At 52.6% G+C, this 20937-nt stretch overlaps 1 protein-coding gene across 1 annotated transcript in view; it reads right to left on the bottom strand.

Annotated features, from left to right (window-relative positions):
- The window catches only part of Grip2 (glutamate receptor interacting protein 2), a 47787-nt gene extending 39672 nt beyond the window's left edge, over nt 1-8115 (bottom strand). Inside the window, exon 1 of the mRNA XM_023562128.2 lies at nt 7832-8115. Coding sequence (XP_023417896.1) covers nt 7832-7886 — 55 coding nt within the window. The 5' untranslated portion in view covers nt 7887-8115. The remainder of the gene's footprint in view (nt 1-7831) is intronic.
- Nucleotides 8116-20937: the final 12822 nt, after the last annotated feature.

Below are 20937 nucleotides of genomic sequence, written 5' to 3'. Positions count from 1 at the left end.
GAAGGATCCTCTCTCTAGAGACATTGTGCTCACTCAGTTCATATAGGCACTATAAATGTGGGCTGCCCAGTGCCCTCCAAGACTGGCCCAGGCCTCATCTGCTGTACTCTGCCCTGTGAAGCACTCGCTACCCTACTCTGATTCACACACAAGTTACCCTTCTCCAAATCATGCTTTTTCTATAGAAATCTCAGCAAGCTAAAAGATAAATATCACTGAGGCTGTCTTTTTCTCTCTTTTTAAAAACAGGGTCTCCCTAGGTAATACAAGCTTGTTTGAATTCACCATGTAGCCTAGGCTGGACTCTAACTCACAGTAATCCTCCTGCCTCAGCCTCCTGAGTGCTGGGATTACAGGCATGTGCCACCATACCTGGCTTTCCCTGGTTTCCATCCTTTTCTCTGATCTGCAGGGCAGGGTTTACCAAGATCTTGGTGCCATCCTATCCCTGAATGTGACTGGGGCACAGTCTGTGTGTTTAGAGGGACCTGGGTTCAGCCTGCTTTGCATTCAGAACCAGACAGTAACAGCTGTCAAAAAGTCCAGCAGGGGCTGAGCTCCTAGATTGTGCAGGCCACTCCTGTCTGCACTGACACACCCCTAGAACCCTAGAGCCCCTGAGGGCAGGTCCTCCAGCTGTACCACATTTGTGAGCCCTGCAGTCACTCGAGGTGGCCTGGGGAAGGTGCCCATGGCCCACTGGGTCAGCCTCATGATGACACCTAGTGCTCCCATCTGCTACCCCCACCCCAGCAGCCAAGCTTGCAGCTCAACGCCACAGGCCAAGAGGTGGCTGGTGAATCCCAGGCTCTATGGGAGAATTCTTTTCTTGCCTAGAACAGACCCCAGCTGTGCTGACAAGTGCTCTTTGTGGGGCTCCCTCCTTGAGGACCTCCCACCCTAGGGTTGCTGGGTCTCCCAGCCTTTCTTCCTGTCTTTCCTGGTGGCTTTCTATGTCATGCCCCTCTCCTCAAGGCCTAGGCCTTGCTGCCACCACTGAGGATCCTGGACCAGGATGCTGCCACTACTAAGGATCCTGGACCAGCAAACCACCAAACCAGTCCTCGTTCCTTTGTAAAGTTTCATAAACCCTAAGTTGGCCCAGATTGACCGGCTAGAGTGGAGAGCACTGAGGCACTGTCCCTTACACCTGGGATGGAGCAGAGGAGCCTCCCTGTGTGGCTCCTTTAGAGACCTAGATTGACTTCCTGTTTGTCACACCACACCTTGCGACAAAGCAGAGTACAGCAGTAGTACAGGACGCCTGGGTTTGTGTTGAGGGGTAGAGACAAGCATTCCTCTGCACGTGAGGTGGAAAGTTTCCTGAGGGTATGCTGGACCCAGCAGTGCCCACCACCACAAGAGAGGGGGGAAGGCAGGAGGAGACCCAGGCTGGAGAGAGATGGACGCTGCTGGGATTTGTTTGCTTGTTTGTTTTGTGGTCTGAGATTGGAATCCAGGGCTTCCTGCATCCCAGGCAAGTGCTATCACTGAGCTGCACCCTGGTGCTTGTTATTTTGAACAAAATCTCATTAAATTGCCCAAACTGGCCACAAGCCTGTAATCTTCCCGTCACAGCCTGCTGTGCAGCTGGGGTTTCAGGTTGTGCCACTCTATCCAAATTTTTGAGATTTGCTTTCATTTGTTTATTTGGTGGTACTGCAGATTGAACCCAGGGCCTTCACAGAACTATGTCCCCAGTCCTTTTTAGTTTTTATCTTGAGCCAGAGTCTTGCTAAGTTGCTAGGTTGCCCAGACTGGGCAGGAACTTACCATCCTCCTGCCTCAGCCTCCCTGAGTTCTGAGATTACAGGTGTTCACCGCCATCCCCAGGTGAATCATGAGGCCTCTCATGATGCCTCTCAGTTCTCATGGGAGTACTCTCTGGATAGACAAATAGTTTATTCCTCTTTATTTTTCATTAACAATGCAGGAGATACTCTCTTGTGCAACATTCTGCATCTCTGCTAGATATTTCCCAGGACAGATGCTCAGGAAGGAAATGGCAGGCAGAATGTCAGATCATTCTCTACTAAGAGCCGGGTTAAAGGTCAGTTCCAGATGCTGTCCATTCCCGCAGATGGTCCCAGTGCTGAAGGGTTGGTCAGTCTCCTTGCCCCAGGTCTCCCCAATACCAGGTTCTGTGGATTTTAAAACTGCCTTTTCAAATTGGGGTCATGCTGCCCACCTTCCCTACTAGGCAGCAAGGTTGCCCATCTTTTATCCTCTTTGTGGACATTCATGTCCCTCCTTGCATTACAGCTGGACAGGAATGTCCCCAAGGATCTCGCATTGAAGGCTTGACTTCCTACTCAGCAGTGTCCAGAGTATAGTCCAGATGGGGCAGGACACAAGGACACTGACCTCATGCCTGAAGGGACCCACTGCCAGGCTCATGGGATGTGTGGAAGGACCCTAGAGGAAGTGAGGCTGGAGTCGGGGAGTTTATGGGGGGACTGGGGGCCAGGGTAGCTGTGTCTTGTCCCAGTGGCTCTTCTCTCCCTCTCTCTCTACCTCCCAGACACCATGGGGAGTGGTTGGCTCCTCAGCACCTCTGTCGTGATGCCATGATATCTTGCCTTGAGAACAGGAGCCAAGACAAACGCTTCCTTCTCAAGTGGTTTTTCTCCATGTCTGTCCCAGTGATGAGGTGCTGACTGACACCTGTGAATAACCTGTGCCTCTCTGTGTGCCCCTCATATCTGGTCTGCAGCAAGCCCTCCAGCACTCAGGACACAATCCTTCATCAGTGACAGATGCCATTGTACTATGCCTTCTGGTCTACAGATCACCTTTGAACCTCATGGTTGGTTTTTTCTATTACACATGACATTTGCTTTTTTTTTTTTTGGCCAGAATCCACAGGGAGAAAGGTGCTGTCTGCTAACTCTGACTGTACTAGGGACAGAACCTTAATCTCCGAAACAACCTTAAGGTACACACTACTACTAAACCTGATTTGGGGGAGAGATCAAGAAGCAAGAAGCAACCTATAATTCCCTCCTTAGGTCTACACTACCTAGAATGGTGGGTGGAATCAAACTCAGTGCTTTACACTGATTGGTAATAACCTTGTGCAAAAGTTTCTCTTTCTGGCCACAGAACAGCAGGACACATCTCCACAGCCTACGGCACCCAAGATGAGGGTACAGAGCCCTCCTAAAAGTTTTCCTGGGCAGAGAAAGAAGGGGTACAAGGGGAGCATAGCAGAGTCTTTGAGCAGATGGCCAAATGTGACCTTGGGGCAGCCTAACCTTCCAAAGAAAGCTATAAGTCTATATTTTTGATATGAAAATTTCTCTCCTATTAAAACTGATCAACTCATTTTTTCAGGCCACTTTCAGAGGCAAGTAAGACCTGTCACAAGTCAGGCTCAAACCCCTCTATGGAGGGCTGGGGATGTAGTTCAGTGGCAAAAGCCTTTGCCTGGCATGAGTTCAATCCCTGGTACCAAAAAGAATCCTGTCCCCATGGCAATGTGTGTCCTGGGGGCGGGGGTGAGCATCCTGGGGTCATTGTCCCACATGAATGTGACCCAGGTGGAAAGGGACCATGTTTGGGCATGGAGCAGCCCATCCCAAGATCCCTGATGGACCCCAGGAGATCTCACTGTCGAATCACACAATGGTTAAAACACCAGCTCTGGGTTTTAGGTCCCAGCTCTCTCCTTGCCAGTGTGTGCCAATAGGGGAGTTATTTAACCTTCTCACCTCAGTTTCCTCCTCTGAAAGGCAAAATTAAGAATCCTATACCTTAGGATCATTAATCATAAAGCACTTAGACTGGGTGTGGCTACAGTGACCACTGCTAGCAGTCAGCTACTGTCTGGCTATGTCTGACCTGACCCTGCAGCTCCCCATTTCCTTAAGGGCACCCTCAAACTCTTTTCTCTTACTTCTTCTTCTAGATCCATTCAGCACTCCTTAGTTAGGAGGAAAGAGCAGCCCAGAGGAGCTCAGCAAGTAGACGTGGGGCTTACTGGAGACAGAAAAAGAATTCAAAGGTGAAAGTCACACTAACAGAGAACACAGAAGTGGGGCTGAATGGAAGGCTTGGGATGATTTTTTTCCTCTACTTTTTCAGGGAAAATATCCTAATGGGGACAACAATGAAAGAGGCTAGAGAACGTGCTTCCCTGCACTAATATTAGCCCCCAAGACAGAGCTGCAGGAGTAGAGGGTCCCTGGCCTCTTCCCCACCACCTTCATCACTCTCAAAACCCTGGGTATGTGGAGGCAGGACCAGGAGAAGAGCTGCCAAATTGCCACATCTTCCACAACCCTGAGCCTGGATGTTTCTAGATTTTGTTTTCCAAGCTGACCTGGGCTGCTGCTGTGGAAAGCCAGCCACAGAGGAATCACTTTGATGGTCATTGTTTCCCCACTGCCTTTCTAAGCAAAGCTAGAACTTGTGTCTTTTCACCCATAAAGTCAAAGAAAAACTATCCTATCATTTTACAGGAGAAAGCAATGGGATCTAAGACTTACTCCAACCTCCCCTGCAGAAGGGTGGAAGCATCTTCACAGGAAATCACTGCACCACCCCAAGATTTCTTTGCATTTTTAGAGGTTCAGGGAGACATCTGGAATGGGCTATGTTGATATTGCAGCTATTAAAGCTGAACAAAAGACCCTTTCCCACGGCTGGCTGCTGCTTCGTGAATGTACCCATCCCTGCTCTCTGATTTGAGGGACTGAGCAGATGTTTCCCAGCAGGAACACAGGACTCCCAGATGCTGCTGTCTCAGTCACACATAACACACACGCATATGCACGTACACTCACTCACACGCAAGTACATACAGGCCCTGGGGCACACGTGCTCATCGTCCTCTGGCGTTTGGCACGCCCGCCCGGGCCATTTGTGACCTCGGGCTGCGGTTCTGACGGAGAGAGGAGCAGCGCTACGGACAGCCAATCAAATCCTGCCCTCTGTCTTCCTGTTGTCTCCTTGGTAACCGGCACGGGGACACACCAGCGAGCTGGGTATCACAGGGATACACGCGCGCGCACACACACACACACTTGCACACCCTCGCCCTCCTAACCGGCCCTGTTCCAGACACCTGCGTCGGTCAGCACCACGGACAGCACCCGCCGCTTCAGGCCCTGTGGCCTGGGCCGCCTCTCCCTATGGCCCACACCATTACCACCGTGCTCTGCTTCCGGGGCAGCCCAAGCCCTCGGCCAAGTCCTGAGAAGGCTCCCATCACTCAGTTCTCTCGCCCAAGGTCATCTTACTTCTTATGACCTGGACTCTGCGCGCGCCTACGTCACAGACCCCTACAGATCCAAACTTTTCTAGTTTCTCATTTCTAGACCAAATTCGACGTCATCTTGAGAGGTCTTCCCTGACCACGAGAGACCCCGTGTGGAGAAGCTCTCCCTGGCATGTCATGTCCACATGTGTGCGTGCTCATGATACTTGTCTCCCTCTCCAGAAAGTAAACTCTTCCTCAGCTCGTCCACATCTAAACCTGCAGCAGCTAGCTGAGGGCCCAGGAAATATCTGTTGAATGCGTGAAAAGTCTTCTCCCCTCACTGCTCTTTACTCAGTCTTTCTGTTTGGAGGGGACTTACGACTTTTGTGAGCTATGCTTCCTTCTCCACTAGTGTTCCAGTTGACTGCATAGCACACAGGGCAGAATGGAGGGAAGGCAGATTCTGCCTAGAACCTAGTTCCTCACCCAGGTGGCTGGATGTCCCCTGCTCCAAGAAGTCCCCCATAGGAATCTCACCACTTCTAATCCCATGTTCCCCAGCTCTGGGCACCCTGAAACTCTTGTTATTTGCAGGCTGGGGTGCATCTTTGTGCCACCCACAGACATCAACCAGATTCTGGAGTGAGGGGGCCCCCATGAAGCATGTGCTACAATGAGCAGGAGAACATACGTACTGTCAGCAGGAATACAAAAGCCAGCCTTCCCCAGAACACAGCCACACACACTTCCCAGAGCACTGTAAAGCAAGATTCCCAGGGTCCCCAGCTCTACAGCCCCAGGTGTCTATCCTGGGGTACACAGCCACTACTTCCAGCTCTGGACATTGGAGTTGTGCGTGCTGGCTGAGGATATCTATGGCAGCACGTTGCTCAGCCCACCTCCAGGGCAAGATTACCCAGGAGGCAATCATACTAGGGTCCTAGAACCTCATAATGGAGAGGACCTCATAGGCCTCCACAACATGGGAACTGGCCTGAGCCTAAGTTTCCCAAATCTGAATAAATCAGCTCTAACAATCAAGATAGGTAGCTGGGTTTGATGGGCACCTACTTTGTGCCAACTGCCTAGTATCTCAGCTCAGACCTGCAGGACAGCACTCCAGCTTCACAGGGAAAGGGAATCTCAGAAGTTAAGGTACTCATCCAAAGCCAGCCGGTAGACTCCAAGGGACTGGGATACACAGGAACCTGTTTGCCTGCCAACACCACCCAGGACAGGGCATGACTGAAACACATCTCACAGCCACTCCAAGACCCAGCCATGTGGGAAATCCCAGCCCAGGGAGCTGACTTCCCTGTGGTCCACGGAAAGTGGAGATTTTCTCTTTTAAACCAGTAATTTCCTGCTAGTGTGGGTGGATGGGCCAGCACCCTCTGATTTAGTGCTGGACTCAAGGATCAATCTCAACTCAGATTTTCCAAGGAAAGCCTGAGCACCTCCTGGAGCAAGATGTGGCCAGGGATAGACAACGCAATCATGGCTATCACAAGACCCCCTGCCTCATCCATGTCTCACGTACCTCAGGCAGCCATACATGCAGGTGCCTTGAACAGGTGAACCATATGCCCTCCTACACACATGATTCCCGCACCCACCACACAGGCCTTGGCACATGGCCCATGTGACCCGTCATACAGACACATGCACATGCACACACACATGCGTACACGCACGAGGGTGCTCTGTGTTACAAGGCCTCATTACTTCTTTCCTGGGGCCTTGGGAGAGAGCAGGGTACAGAAGTATCTGGCTTTCTGGAGGCTCATACTCAGGTGGAGCCTGTGGCCAGGGCTGGCTCTGCAGGGACCCTCACCCCCTCCCTAATCAAGCCAGGTGCCTCTCCAGGTCCCCTACACAGCACCATGGGAGTACCAGGAAACCCGTAGGCGTGCAGGGGCAGCACCTCAGCCTGCTAGGTCCTCTTAGGACACTCATAGGACAGGGGCCTTGCACAGCCCTGACATCAGCACCCACAGTCCTCTCACCATATACTGTAGCTTGGGCTGGAAGTGAATCCTTTACCCACAGATCCAAGGCCCAACCTAGGGGACCTGGAGTGAGGGGCCGAGAACACCAAGAGAGTTTTGGCGTCATTCAGGTTCTGCTTCTATCCCAGTTGTCCACCTGCAGGCTGTGTGACCTTGGGAAAGGGGCTCAGCCTCTCTGAGCAGGTCTTTCTCCGAGAAGTGGAGAGGATGCTGATGCGTGGATGTAAAGGTTAAAGACAGAGGCCGAGCTCCCGTCTGGCACATCGGATGTTCACAAATTACCAGGGTGCAAGGACAGGGTGAGGCTCTGTGGTAGTACCAGTCAGGGGGTACAGGACAGTGACAGGGACAGCGCTGCAGCAGGACCCACCAGGGGTTTGTGTGGGAAAGTTGGGCTCGGGTTCCCAGGTCCAATGCAGGCTGGGTAGGGAGTTGGGGGTGCAGGATGTGAGCGTTCCAAGGGTTCCCAGGTCCTGCGAGCTCGGCCCCTACCCCCTTCTAACCCCACATGCCCCTCGAGCCCTGAGGACCTTCAGGTTGCGCGTTCCCACCCCAGGGATCCCCACCCGCCGCTCCCCCCTGCCAGGAGCATCCTCCCCTCGCCCCTGTCCCCCACCCCTACCTTCGTCCGGCAGCCGCTGCAGGCAGAACGCGAGGTTGCGCCGCCAGCCCCGCATTCCCGGTCCCGGTCCCGGCGCACAGGGGACGGAGCCGGGCGCGGGGCGCAGGGGATGGGGCAGGGGACGGGACCAGGACGGGGACGGGACCAGGATGGGCTGGAGATGGGACCGGCCGGGAATGGGGACAAGAATCAGCAGTGGACGGGCCAGGTCCGCCCACCGCTGCCAGCCCGCCGCGCGGAAGCAAGCGGTGAATGAGCGCGCGGACGCGGCTGCGGGAGCGCGATGCGCGGCCGGGGTGGGACGAGCGGGAGATGAATGGGCCGCAGAGGCAGGAGGGCCGCGGGGCCGACCCCTCCCCGCAGCTGCAGGGCCGGGCAGAGGGAGCCCCGCACCCCAGTGGGGGAGCGTTGGGAAGCTACTGAGAGTGAGGCTTGGAGGGAGCCCCGTGTTTACTGGGTGTGTGTGTGTGTGTGTGTGTGTGTGTGTGTGTGTGTGTGTGTCGGGGGGGGGGCCTGTGATTGTGGCTGCTCCAACTGTGGTCCCTGAGACAGACTGGCAGGGACACACTAACTTCCCGTGAATCTTTTTGCTTCTCTTGAAATTTTTGATTATGTGCCCCACCCCCACCCCACGCCCAGGCAAAGGTTAACACCTTTAAGCAAGTGTATTTTACAATAATGCTAAGAAGTATTTGGCTGGGAGGTAGCTCGGGGACAGAGCACTGGCCACCTCACTAGTGGGCCACCCTGGTTTCCAACCCGTCAGTGGCCTCGGCTCCATTCAGTCCCTGGGTGCTTGGTGTCAGCCCTGTTTTTGAAACCTCTGACTCTTGACTGCAAAGCAGATCTCTTGGTGAGCCCATTGAGCAGATGAAGTCACGAACTAAGAGAGGCCAAGCTTCTCCTAAGCACATGCAGGCAGGAGCAGAACTGGTGTTGTAACCCAGATCTGCTCCAAGGCCCCCCGATGGCACTGTTCCCCCAGCCCGCACTTAGCACTTCCTCCCAAGACCCTCCTGGTTCTGTCCCCACTTGTACTGAGCCCAAATCATTAACCACAAGGCAGTAGGCCCAGGCCTGGGCCAAGAAAGGCAGGGCGGCCATGGTCTGCAGAGTGCTGACTGGGAGCTTGTCTTAATGGCCGCAAGTTCTGACTAGGAAGCCAGGGTTTCCTGGCAGTGGAACTGCAGATAAAGCTGCCTGCACCCAGATTGATGGCCCCACAGAAGGATGCCCACAGTGAGAGGGCTGGAACTGCTGCCTGAAGGGAAAGAAGAGAACCAAAGGCCCTGTGGTGCCGGGTGGAGTCTGATGGGGCTCCCAAGCCTCCAGGCAGGAGAGTAGATGGACACGGGGTGAGAAAGACACACAGACCCTAATCCTGGGTAGAATCGGGGTACAGAGGGGCTGTCCCAGCTCGCCAGTGCCTGAGGCCCCTGCTAAAGGACTCCAGTGTGGGATGCCAGGGTTTGGTAGCCAAGGCCTGGAGCCCTGGCACCTGTCTTCTCAAGCCTTTACCATGGCATCCACACATATCCTGGGCTTCCTCACAGTATGGCAGCTGGGGGGGCAATTCAACCTCCTCCACGGGGCTCAGACTCCAAGAGTGAGTCATATGAGCTGAGAGTCTCGTCCCTTATACGAGCCACCCTTGGAATCATTGTTTTTGGTCTCCTCTATTGGATGAAGCAGTCATGGGCTTCATGTATTTCAGGGACAGTGGCAGTCTCCATTTGTCATAGGAAAGGGTTCATTACTATTTTATTTTTTGTTTTGTTTTTGGTACTGGGACTTTCTAGATAGTTCAGGCTAGCCTTGAACTCACTATGTATCCCAGGCTAGCCTCAAACTCATGGTGATCTTCTCAACTCAGCCTCTTCAATCCTGGGATTACAGGTGTCTGCCACCACCCCTGAATTTCACTGTTGTTTTAGAAACATATGGTGGGGGGCAGGGAGAGGAAGCAGAAGGGGAGGAGGAGTAACAGGAAGTGGTGTTGATGGCAGAAGGAGAAGTGGATTGCAGGTAACAGGAGGAGGCTGGAAGAAACAGTCCCTAGAGATAAACACAGAAATAGGAAAAAGAGAAATGGAGGGAGGGTGATGCTAAGAATGCTAACAAGAAAAATCATAGCAGAGGAATAGGAAGAACTGTGGCAGGAGCAGGAGGATTAAAACAGGAGGCTGGTGATTTGGTAGGAGGAGTAAGAGAAGTAGCAATGGAAGACCAATATTCGGGGATGTCTTAGTTGGCTTTCCGCTATTGTAGCAGATGCCTGAGGACAGTAACTTATAACAAAAGAAGGTTCATCTTGGCTTACATGCTGGAGGTATAGTCCAACAAGGCTGGCCCTGTTACTTTTGTCCCTGTGCAGAGGCTGTGCATGATGGCAGAAGCCCCTACGGGATGGTCTATGTCCAGATGGCCCCCAAAGCCTCCTGAGCTCAGAAGCAGGTCATTTGGAGGAAGACTGGACCATGGAGATGGTAGATAAATGTGCTGTTGGGGGCGAGGCATGGAAGGAAGAGGCAGTCACTAGGGCCCGACCAGGAAAAGTGCATCTCCCTCCTTCCCTTCTCTGCTCCCTGGCTTCAATGATGTGAGCAGCTCTCCTCCTCCAGGTCCTTCCACCATGCCTTCCTGCCCAAATTCCCAGTGGCTCTGACTGTGGAAGATGTTAGGCTTTTGACCATGCAAGATGTTAGGTTTTGCATGCACTGAGCTGGGCTGGGCATGGGTTAGGCAGAGTGGGTTCAGAACACTTTTGGCTCCAGATATGCTTCCCTCCGGATGGGTACATCTAGCCACCGCCCATTCAGCGACTGAGGCGCATCTGTAAGAACAGGCATAGGGTGGCAGGAAGAGCCATAAGTAGGACAGGGGAAGCACAACAGTTATTGGGACAATGACAAGGAGAAAAAGAACAACAGGTACCAGCTGTCTGGCCTTGAGCTCATCTCCCGCTGTGTGGCCTCCAGTGACTTTCTGACCTGTGCTGAGAGTCTCTGATGGGAGCAGTGATGCTGACATCCCAAAGGGGCAGCCAGTGAGGGGCCTGGGGAAGGACAGGCTAAGCCCACACCTGCCTCGGTAGTGGCCCCAGTGTGCCCGGAACACCTCACCCTGGGCTCATCTTGTATGCCTTGGGAGCTGGCAAGGGGCCGTAACACTTGGTGTTCTCAGGAGCTAGATCAGAGTGGGAACTACGCTCGGCCAAGTCATGGGCCATGGTGGGCAGCTTCGGGCCCCAGCACTTGAGAGACAAGGACAGAGCCCTGGAACTTGGAGCTCAGTTGCACGGATGAGGCGCATGACTGGGTCCAAGATGGTAGCAATGAGAGAACACATTATTACTAGGTATCTTTTGGGTTTTGGGTTTGGGTTTTGGAATCAAAGCGAGGAATTGTACTGGCACTTAATGTATGGATTAAGGGTATATGGGTATCTAAGCGGCATTTGGAAACACATCTTATTCTGGAGTGGAGGGCAGTCCCACATCCTGCCATCACTCCCAGGTCAGCCCCAACTCTGTCCTCCCACTGCCAGTAGTCACCAAGGAAGATGTCCTGGGTCGTGTCTTTGGAGCATAGTTCAGCCAGGTAACAAGTGAGGACTGGGCTGAGGCTCCTGCCGACCTTCCTGTCACCAGTCCTGGGCATGGCTATGGCTGCAAACCTGTGTCTCCTTCAGAGGCCCACTTGTTCCCACCTCGTGGGTGGCTCAGAGGCCCCGACACTCCAGCGGTGGGCCTGGTGAGGAGGACTTGTTCAATGACGACAATTCCCACGGTGAGCTTCTTAGTAGAAATTGTGGGAGGTGGAGGATGCATTTAGATGCCACAGGGAACGGCCAGCCTGAGATTACGTAGGCGGGGACAGCGCCCTTTAAAATGAAGGTGAAAGAAAAACAGCTGGATGAATGTTCCTCACTCCCACAGTGCCAGGCAGAGGCTGGGGGTTCTCTAGGCAAAGCGGAAACAATCCTGTCTGGGAAATTGCATACAGCAAGGAACGGAGGTAAATTTGGGTTAAACTGAAATGAAACTTGGTTCAGCTACAGTAATGTCTTCTGGGGTTTGAACACTGCACAGTTCAAATGCATGACAACAGCAGGAAAGCTGGGGTGGGTGGAGCTGAAGTCCACACTGTCCGAGCTGCTCCTATTGTGATGCAGTCACACACTTGCAGGGGCTCGAATGCGCCAGAGATGCTGCTGTGACATTAAACCAAACATGGGACAATCAAGGAAGGCATAGGCGACAAATCCAGGGTATGGAACAATAAAAGGTACTTCTTGATTATACTGAGATTAGGAAAAGAAGAAGGAAACTAAACAAAAAATGGGGGAACAGATAGAAAAAACAGCAAGATGGTAAATGTATAATAGAATCCACCCTGCAAGTATTTTTATCTTATTATTATTACTTTTGCAGCGCTGGGGTTCTAGCCCAGGGCTATGTGCTCTACAGCCAGTGCTTAACCATTGGGCTGCACCCCAGCCTCTCAATACATGTTTTCAAACATCAGGACCCAAGGCACACATGTCACTAATGCTAAGATTCTGCCACTGCATGGTTTAAGAGAGATTTAAAGGAGAGAGAAAGAGACATTGGTCATGTCCTGTTGGGATTGGAGGGAGGCCTCATGATGCAGGTGGCATTGGATTGTGCCTTCCACTACCGGAAAGACTTTTGCAGGAGGTGGAGCAGGCCCACAGGAAGCAGAGGCAGGAGAGTTCTTGGTCTGGAACAGTTGGAAGGAATGGAACATTTGTATATGCAAATCAGGGGAGAGCACGATCAAGTATTCCAGGTCCCCAGATATCAACTCCTCTGTTCCTACCAAATCCACCAGGATGAGCTGGATCCTGGGCTCAGCACCCGGGGTGCCCTCTGTGTGGCAATGGTGAACAGGAGACACTGGCCCACCCAGTGACTCTCAGGCTCATCCCAGCTGTGTGTCTCCAGGGCCTGGGTGTCATGTGGGGCCCAGAGAAGACCAGCTCTGGGCTGGTAGAAAATCCTTCAGGTAGGTTAAGTTCTGGGTCATCCTAAGGGACACTTGTGTCCTATGGCTGGGTGTGGATTCCACTTTTTAGTTGAACCAGAAAAGACCCTGGTGATGTCCCCATTGGCACACATCTCTGTGATGGCCAAAGCCTAGGAGGCCCCTGGGACACACCAGTAGCTGCAGCAACGTCGCCAAGTGGGAGCGTGAGTGCTTGCTCGTGCTCAGGTCTCCTGCAAAGGGACAGAAGCTCTTGGTCTCTGCCTGCAATGCCCATTGGGAGGAGAGCTGCTCCGGCTTACGAAGGGGAGACCGAGGCCCCCAAGACAGAGGTTTGCCTGGGTCATACGGGGCCTGAATTTGAACCCAAGCCTGCCTGGGAGGCTCCCATTCTCTCACAGGCTAAGCATCCCTTCTCTGATATGCGTGGGACCAGATGTGTTTCTGGCTTTGGATTTGGTTTTTATTTTGCAATATTTGCATAGACATAATGAGATACCATGGAGACAGGACCCAATTCTAAACAACGTTCATTGCTTCATATATTCCTCATTCACAGAGACTGAAGGTCATTGTATCCAGTGTTTCTGGTAATTTTCATTCGTGAAACAAAGTTTCACAGTGTGGAATTTTCCACTTGTGGTGTCCTGTTTGTGTTGGAAGGTTCTGAGTTCTGGCATGTTTTGGATTTCAGATCTTCACCTTTGGGGACACTTGCCCCATACTGGCAGTGTTGGGTGTGGGCCATGAGATCATTCATACTACCCCAGACCTCTGTCCCCTCCTGAATAAACAGAGGCTGGAGGCTCGAGTCTGCCTGGGTTCTGGTGCCAGGTAGCAGGACACAGCGGCATCCAAACTTCTCCTCGTCCAACCCAGCTGCTATCATTTGGGGGCTGTGCCATCTGACAGCAGCCCCTCAGTGCCACTGGCTATGCAGCAGATGTCCCCAGCCCTCAGGGCAGCATTTCCAGGGCACAGATGGTCCCTGGGCACAGCTAAGGCAGAGGTCTCAGCTGTGTCCATAACCAAATATGACCCGCTATAGGAAGATAATTGCCAGCATTCCCAGTCATCCCTGCGAGTGTGAGCAGGTATTCCATGAAATTCCAGAGCATTTCATGAGCACCCCACTATCTGTGGGGCTTACTCATCAGCCCCAGTCTAGGTTGGCAAACTAAACTAGTGAAGTTCTAAAATATAAATTCAAATACATTTAACATAGAGTCAACAAATGTCACTGACAGCAGCCCTGTGCTATGCTGAGGAACTGCTGCAGTTGCTGCCCACAAACCTCACACCCTTAGTGTTCCCTTGGGGTCCTGGCTTTGCCTTCCATCTGTCCAGTTATTCAGGCCAGATGAATTCAGGAAGTTTAAGGCAGGCACAACCCCCCTGCCAATCAGAGCACACCTCTCCTTGACCACATTGATGATTGGTCAGAGATGTGCATGTGACCTAAGTCTGGCCAATGAGATTCAACTCTGGGACTTTATTATAGAGGACAGGGAAAAGGAAGCTGATCCACTGGGCTTTCTAAACTGGAAAAGCAAAGTCCCATACCTGCTGGGAACCCGGGGAGGGCACACCTAAGCCTGGGCCTCAGAGAGTCCTTTCTAGGCAGCTTGCTGGCAAGACCCTTTCAGACTCTGATCCCACCACACCCAAAAGCAGAAGAAGCCCTGTTCTTTCTGTCATTTGCATGTTTGGCTCCAGTCTTTGGGTTTGTTTTCCTTCCACTTGGATTTGCGAGCTGCCTATTGCAGGACAAAGGGTCTGAGGTGCCCCTGGGAGGTGCCCCATATACAAGTACTTCAGGACAACCCTTGTAACCTGGGCAGAGAGCCGAGACCAAGGCAGCAGCAGTCTTGGGGAACTTGGGAAGGGAATGCACCTTTATCCTACACAGGCACAAAGGGACTGGTGAGGGTGACCATCCTGGAGCAAGGGCACTCATCAGCCACACTCAGCACTTAACCAGCTGACGCATGCATCTTAAGGCCATTGAGCACCATCTTTGCCAGTTCCAATCAGACTGGCACAAAATGAGCACCTCAGACACAGATGTCCATTCCCTTGAGTGTGAGGTCTGGGTTAGAGTTCCTTGCTGGGGTGTGGAGGCCAGTGAACAGGAAGGATGGGGGAGATGGAGAAAAGGGAGGAGAAATGGATCCAAGGAGCACCCAGAGTGTCAGAACTGAGGTCGGCCAAGGTCACACAGCCAAATGGGATCAAAGGATCAGAGCCAGAAGGTGGCCCAGGCACCTATGCTGGCACTGCTAGATGTCACTGAAGAGCTGTGGAGCCTATAAGGAGGGTTCCTGAGGAGTGCTGAGGTGGTCCAGGGGGCACTAGTGTGGCCCAGGACCTCAGGGCACCATCTACAGGACAGTGAGGGGCATGCCCAGGTCCAGATGCCTTGGGGTCTCAATCCTGTTGTGTCTGTGTGGGCCTTGGAGGAACAATCATGGCACCCAAAGTGCATGGGGTGGGGTCAAAACCACAATGCAAGTGAGGTGATAATGAATCCTAACTGGGTCCCTGCACACGCGCCCCAGGCGTGGTGATAACCTCAGAAGTGGGTGCTCCGCATGGTTTCCAGGACCCTCATCTTGGCCCCTGAAGCCTGTGACACACGCATCCTCTTACCCATCTTGATGGGCTGCAGCTGTCAAGGAAGGGGAGATTCCTGCAGTTTGGGGGACCCAACTCCCTTCTTGTCCTGTGCTCTCAAGCCCCTCATCCAGTAATTTCTCCTCCTACCTCTTGCCCTAACGAAGGGGACAGAGATGGAACCTATGTGGGTTCCAACCCTGCTCCCCCTTACACATGGCTCTGCCTCTGTTAGACTTGACTACTTTGGTATACTGCGCACACTTCTGGCTGAGGTCGCAGAGTTTAAGGCTGTGGGTAGAGAAGAGCTTTCTACAGGACACAGTGCAGAGTCTCTGTGACTCCAGTGAGGCCCAGCCCATCCTGTCGCCATCTACTCCTGCTCCCCTTGGCCTCTTGCAGGCGAAAAGCCAGTTGTGCAGCCTGGCACTCAGTGGTCCTTGCATCATCTTTAGTACCTTGGTCATCTTGAAGGGTTCCCAGCTTCCACCTTAGGGCTCTGTCGTGCCTCTGCCTAAGGTACCAATAACAAACTTCTAGTTATCCCTCAAAACCCATGTCAGAGATGCCCTCTTCAGAAGTCCTTCCAGAGTCTGAGCTACCTTCTTACGCTTGTCTTCTTTGTATCTTGTACACACCTTCCACAGGGTTTGAATTCTTCGTAGCCATAGGTTTAGGATGAAAATGGGAGAAGGACTCACTATTTTATGGCAGGCTGGCTGCAGGCACAGTTGGAGCAAGGAGTTAAGTATGGCCATACTTCCTTCTCTTACAAGTGCTCCAGACCCTTCTGAGGCTGCAACCCTGCTGTCCCACCTTGAGGTCAGCAAAAGCCCCCACTCTCCCAGCAGTCCCACCAAAGTCCCAGAAATGAGTCCCATTGGTCCAATATGGGTCACCTGATGATCCTTGAACCAATCACTGTGTCTGGGAATCAACAGCACAGACTGGCCCAGATCATATGCTGGCCCTGGTGTCAGAGGGACAGAGTGGGCAGGGCACTGTCCACACTGTGCTGTGGTGGCTCAGGTGTCTCCTCCTGCTGGGAGGGGACAGAGTCTTCCAAATGGTAATTCCAGATCATCTCTCTGGCCCCGGGGAAGAGCGTATCATAAACGGGCACTGACTGGTGCTTTTTAGGCACCAGTAACTGGGAGGCAAGTGTGATCAAGGTTTGGTGACCTGTGTATGAATGAGGGTGATCAATTGAGGCCCTGCTCAGGTCCACTCCACATGGAGTCAGTCACATGCCCTTCTGGAATCTCCAGTCCTGGGGAAGGAAGGCTTCCTCCACGACAGGTGACCAAAGCCAGTCTGCAGATCTGTGCAGTTTATCTGAGGAGACAAAGCTGCCAGCAGTGGGAAAACTTGACACCCGGGCCTCTCCTGCCTGGCTGGCATAGAGGTTGGCATGTGGGACTTTCTAACCATTTCCTAAAGGCTCTCAGTTCGGAGAGTGGAAGGGAAGGATCTATTCACCTGGGATTTGGGAAAATCGCCTGTGTCCATTTGGGTTCCTCAGGGGTCTGGCCTGTGGTCAGGGAAGGGAAATGAGTGCACTGGGGACCCATCAGGCCCCGGTGACTGCAGAGGGACCGTTCAACTGTCCTACTTGAGGGCCCAGGGAAGTGGCCTGGTTCTGCCCTGATTGTAAGCTCAGCCATTGGTCAGGGCTGTGCCCGTGGAATGGGGCCCAAGCAGCAAGTCCAGCCACAAGAGAGGCCCTGGGCACTGCCAGCTGGTGGCTGTATGGCTGCCAAGGGTACACAAGTGCGGTAGCCACTTTCTCCCATGCTCTGGGAAGAAAAAGGGGTGGACTATTGGGAACCAGGAACCCCAGGCTCATTGCGGGCATTCAGGCAGCTTTTTCCTTGCGTGTCCCTCAAGGCCGGGCTGTGCAGGCCATTTCTCCTCCACTGTTTCTGCCAGCCTTTTGCCATGGTCTTTGGTTTTTACCAGTGTCACACAAAGATGACCATAAAGAAGAAACAAGAGCTCAAACCGGAGTGCCTGTGGCTGGGAAACAACACAAGCTAATAGTTTTCATTGCTTCGGAGAAAATCAGGGTAAAATGCGGATGCATAAAGGAAGACACAGCCATGAGGCAGACGCCCATGCCCCAACCTCGAGCTTCTCGAGCCCAGCCATCTCCCCCAAGCTCCAGCCCTCGGTCCTGAGACTCACAGAGCAGGAGGCCAGGTCAGGCTCTACCCTTCCCCCTTGCAACCTGTACCACGGGCACCTCACTTAAGGAACCTCAGTTTCCTTATCTTTAAAATGGGGATCATGCCAGTGTGTAATTCTGGCAGAAAGTGAAGAAAGCTGTGAACTGATTAAACACAAACTAGGTGGAGAGTGCCTGTTCTTTTAGCAGAATTTTTCACAGGGTTTCTTGATGAATTTGAGAATTCCACTCTGTCTTTTCCTCTCTCTGTGTTGGTGCTTTTTTCTTGGGGAGTTTCCATGACAACTGAGGGCTCCAGGCTGGTAGTATAGCTCAGTGAAAGACCACACACTCAGCATGTGAGAGCCCTAGGGTTTGCCACCAGCTCTTCCGAACAATTATAAAGTTTTAGTGAAAGGGAACAGAGGCCAGAGGTCCCTTGCCATGCTGCTCAGCATCCGTTGTAGTCAGGGGTTGCAAGAACAATTACATAGAAGACAAAGAATTTTTAATATTATTTTATGATGGTCACCCAGCGTTAAATATAAGAAAGTTCAGGAAATCTGTCCACAACACTAAAGACCTAGAAAATCCAGCTGAGGGCCTGGATCTCACCACAATGTTCTGTATAAGTCCAACTGAAGACCTAGAGCCCATGGCAATGCCTCTCATGAGTCCAGCTGGAGGCCCAGAGACCCTAATATTGACTTATGCAAGTCTATTTCATGGATCCATGCTGGGAAGGCCCAAAGGTCAGCAGTGGAAGCTAGAAAGTCTATGCCAGTGGGGCGAAGGATCTGTGCCAGTAGGTTGACCCTGGAGACAAGAAGCAATGCTCAAAACAAGGACCAGGTTCCCTTAGAAAGTACCCAGCCATCCTCAGAAACAATGAGGTCCTGAGATCCTCTAATGATGAGAACAGTTGAGTACATGTCAGGAAGCCAGCGTGACAGACTTCTCCTGGAGATTAAACAGCACACATCTTCCTCTTTGGAGCCAGGAAGTGATGCTCAATGTAAGGACCAGAGCTCCCCCAAAGTGAACTACAGCCACTGTCGATGACAACATCCTGAGCTCCTCTGATGATAACAGCCGAATTCATATCGGGGAAGCCAGCATGACAAGCTCCTCCAGGAGACCCAATGGCTCCAAACAACGCTTAGGAGAACCCACAATGCCACAGTGTTCCTCTCCAGGTCTCCTTTTATGCTGGCAATGGTCCTCAGGGTGGGCCATCTACACTCAGCACCATGTGGATTTAATTCAGCTGGTGTTAAGCTGACTACCAGTTTTTAATCCATAACAGCATCAGAGGGAGGATCTCTGCTTCCTGCTGTCCAGGAGCGAGGGTGAGTCCTGCCAAGTGTGAGTCCACCCACAGCAGTATCAATTCATGACTTCACAGAGATGCCTTCATGCTGGGGGAGAGGTACATGGGGGGTTTGGCATTAGGGTGTCCCATCCCCAACACATTTTTATTTTCATTGTTTTTATACTGTTATAGTAAAATCCAAATATCTTGATGTTCCTTTGGAAATCCTTGGAAGTCTATTTCCTCCCAGTTTCTGGGATGAGAGGGCAAAGAGACCTGATACTCTAAGTCACCTGACCCCTGAGAACAGCTTTACAAGAGATGTGTTATTTAGCTACTGCTGTGTAACAAATGTGACCATCTCAATGGGTAAAAAAATCACACATTGCTCATGAAACCAGGCAACAGGTTGGCTGGCCAGTTTTGCTGTCATGAGTCTGAGGTCAGCTGTGGACAAGACAGGTGGTTCTGAGTTCTCTCCCATGTCAGAGGTCAGCTGGCTGCAAACTGGCCCAGGCATGAGTTGGTCTCCTGGGCTCACTGTCCTCTAGCTATAGAATCCAGTCTGTTCTTAGGGGACATGGTCACTTCTGTCCTGCTCCACTGGCATAACCAGCCTTGTGGTCGTGGGGAAACAGGGTCCCTCTTTCAAAAAAGTGCTTAGGAAGTCACCTGCAGAGGGACATGGGCACTCACAGCTCTGCTGCCTCTCTCTGCCTGGCAGAGGATGGACTCTTTTTCCTCTGGTGGAAAAGAAGCCCAGGAGGAGGAAGGGAAGGATGGGGGCAGGGTGGGGACAGCTTTCTGGGTCCTCCCTGTCACCCACACAGAGGGCTGGGAGGACTTGCTCAGGAACCATGTGTTCTGGGCACCCAAGCTGAGCCCCTAGGACTTCATAGATCTAAGATAGTTCCATGCATCAGCTCAAAATTGTGCACATTTCATCTGTCACGCGTGAGGTTTCTGCACACAAGAGAAGGAAAGATGGCTCCCTATTAATTAGGACACCATGAACACAGCAAAGTGGAAATAAGGACAAGCAGAAACCTCCTGGGACCCAGGCCTGGCCATGACAGCCCACACCCATTCCTGTGCCCTGAAGACACAGCCACCTCGTCCCCTCCACACATGAAACGCAAGTGATCTGCAGCCTGGAGCACACAGGCAAGGACAGCCACAGCCACCTCCCAGGGCTCAGAGGAAGGAGATGCATAAGGTCACTTAGATCATCACCCTCCTTCCTCCTGGTGACTCAGTGCAATTGGGCGGTTCAGCATGGGATGGGGATGGTGGTTTATGAGCAGCAGGAATCTGTCTCTCAGGGCCCTGGAGGCTTCATGCTCACTGAGAGCTGCTTCCGGCTCGCAATTGGCACCTTTGCATTCCGTCCCCCCATGGCAGAAGGGACAGGGGCGCTAGGGACCTCTAAAAGGACACTCACTCCTTCCTGAGACCCTCCCTCTCCATGTGCCCGCCTTCTGACACATCACCTTGGGGATGAGGGTTTCAGTATCTGCCTCCCAGGAAGACACAATCACAACAGCATCGGGTTTGGACAGGCTCTGTGCTGAGTGTCAGTGCAAGGAGAAGGCCAATCTGTCATACAAACGCCACACACACTAACAGGGCTCCAAGCACCCGAGAGTTGGGGTCTGATTTGCTTTTGATTCCTTTTCTCCAAATCCCTAAGAAAATACTTTTTCGTTGGAGCAGCAGGAAACAGCATCACCCTGCATGCATCACACCTAAGAGCCTCGGTACAAACACAGCTCACACACAACCTCACACGTCCTCCATGCAGCTGCACGACCAACCCTGCCCGAAAGGGGGAGCCCTGCCCCAAGCTGTGGCTGCCTTGTGGCTGTTCAGCGCGGGATGGTTAATTCTCAGCTGGGCGTGCTGTCGCACTGGCATGGATGGTTTGTCCCTGCCACACTTTCCTGCTGCCCACACTGAGCCCCATACCTGCAGGAGCAAACACAAGCAGAAGCAGCAGATGTGTCACATCCCA

Source organism: Cavia porcellus, unplaced genomic scaffold (assembly GCF_034190915.1).
Source record: "Cavia porcellus strain 051 isolate PalLab524CR breed Dunkin Hartley unplaced genomic scaffold, mCavPor4.1 scaffold_27, whole genome shotgun sequence".
NCBI classification, from domain to species: Eukaryota; Metazoa; Chordata; class Mammalia; order Rodentia; family Caviidae; genus Cavia; species Cavia porcellus.
Note: the sequence above shows the minus strand (reverse complement) of the source record. Positions and strands in the feature narration are given on the sequence as shown.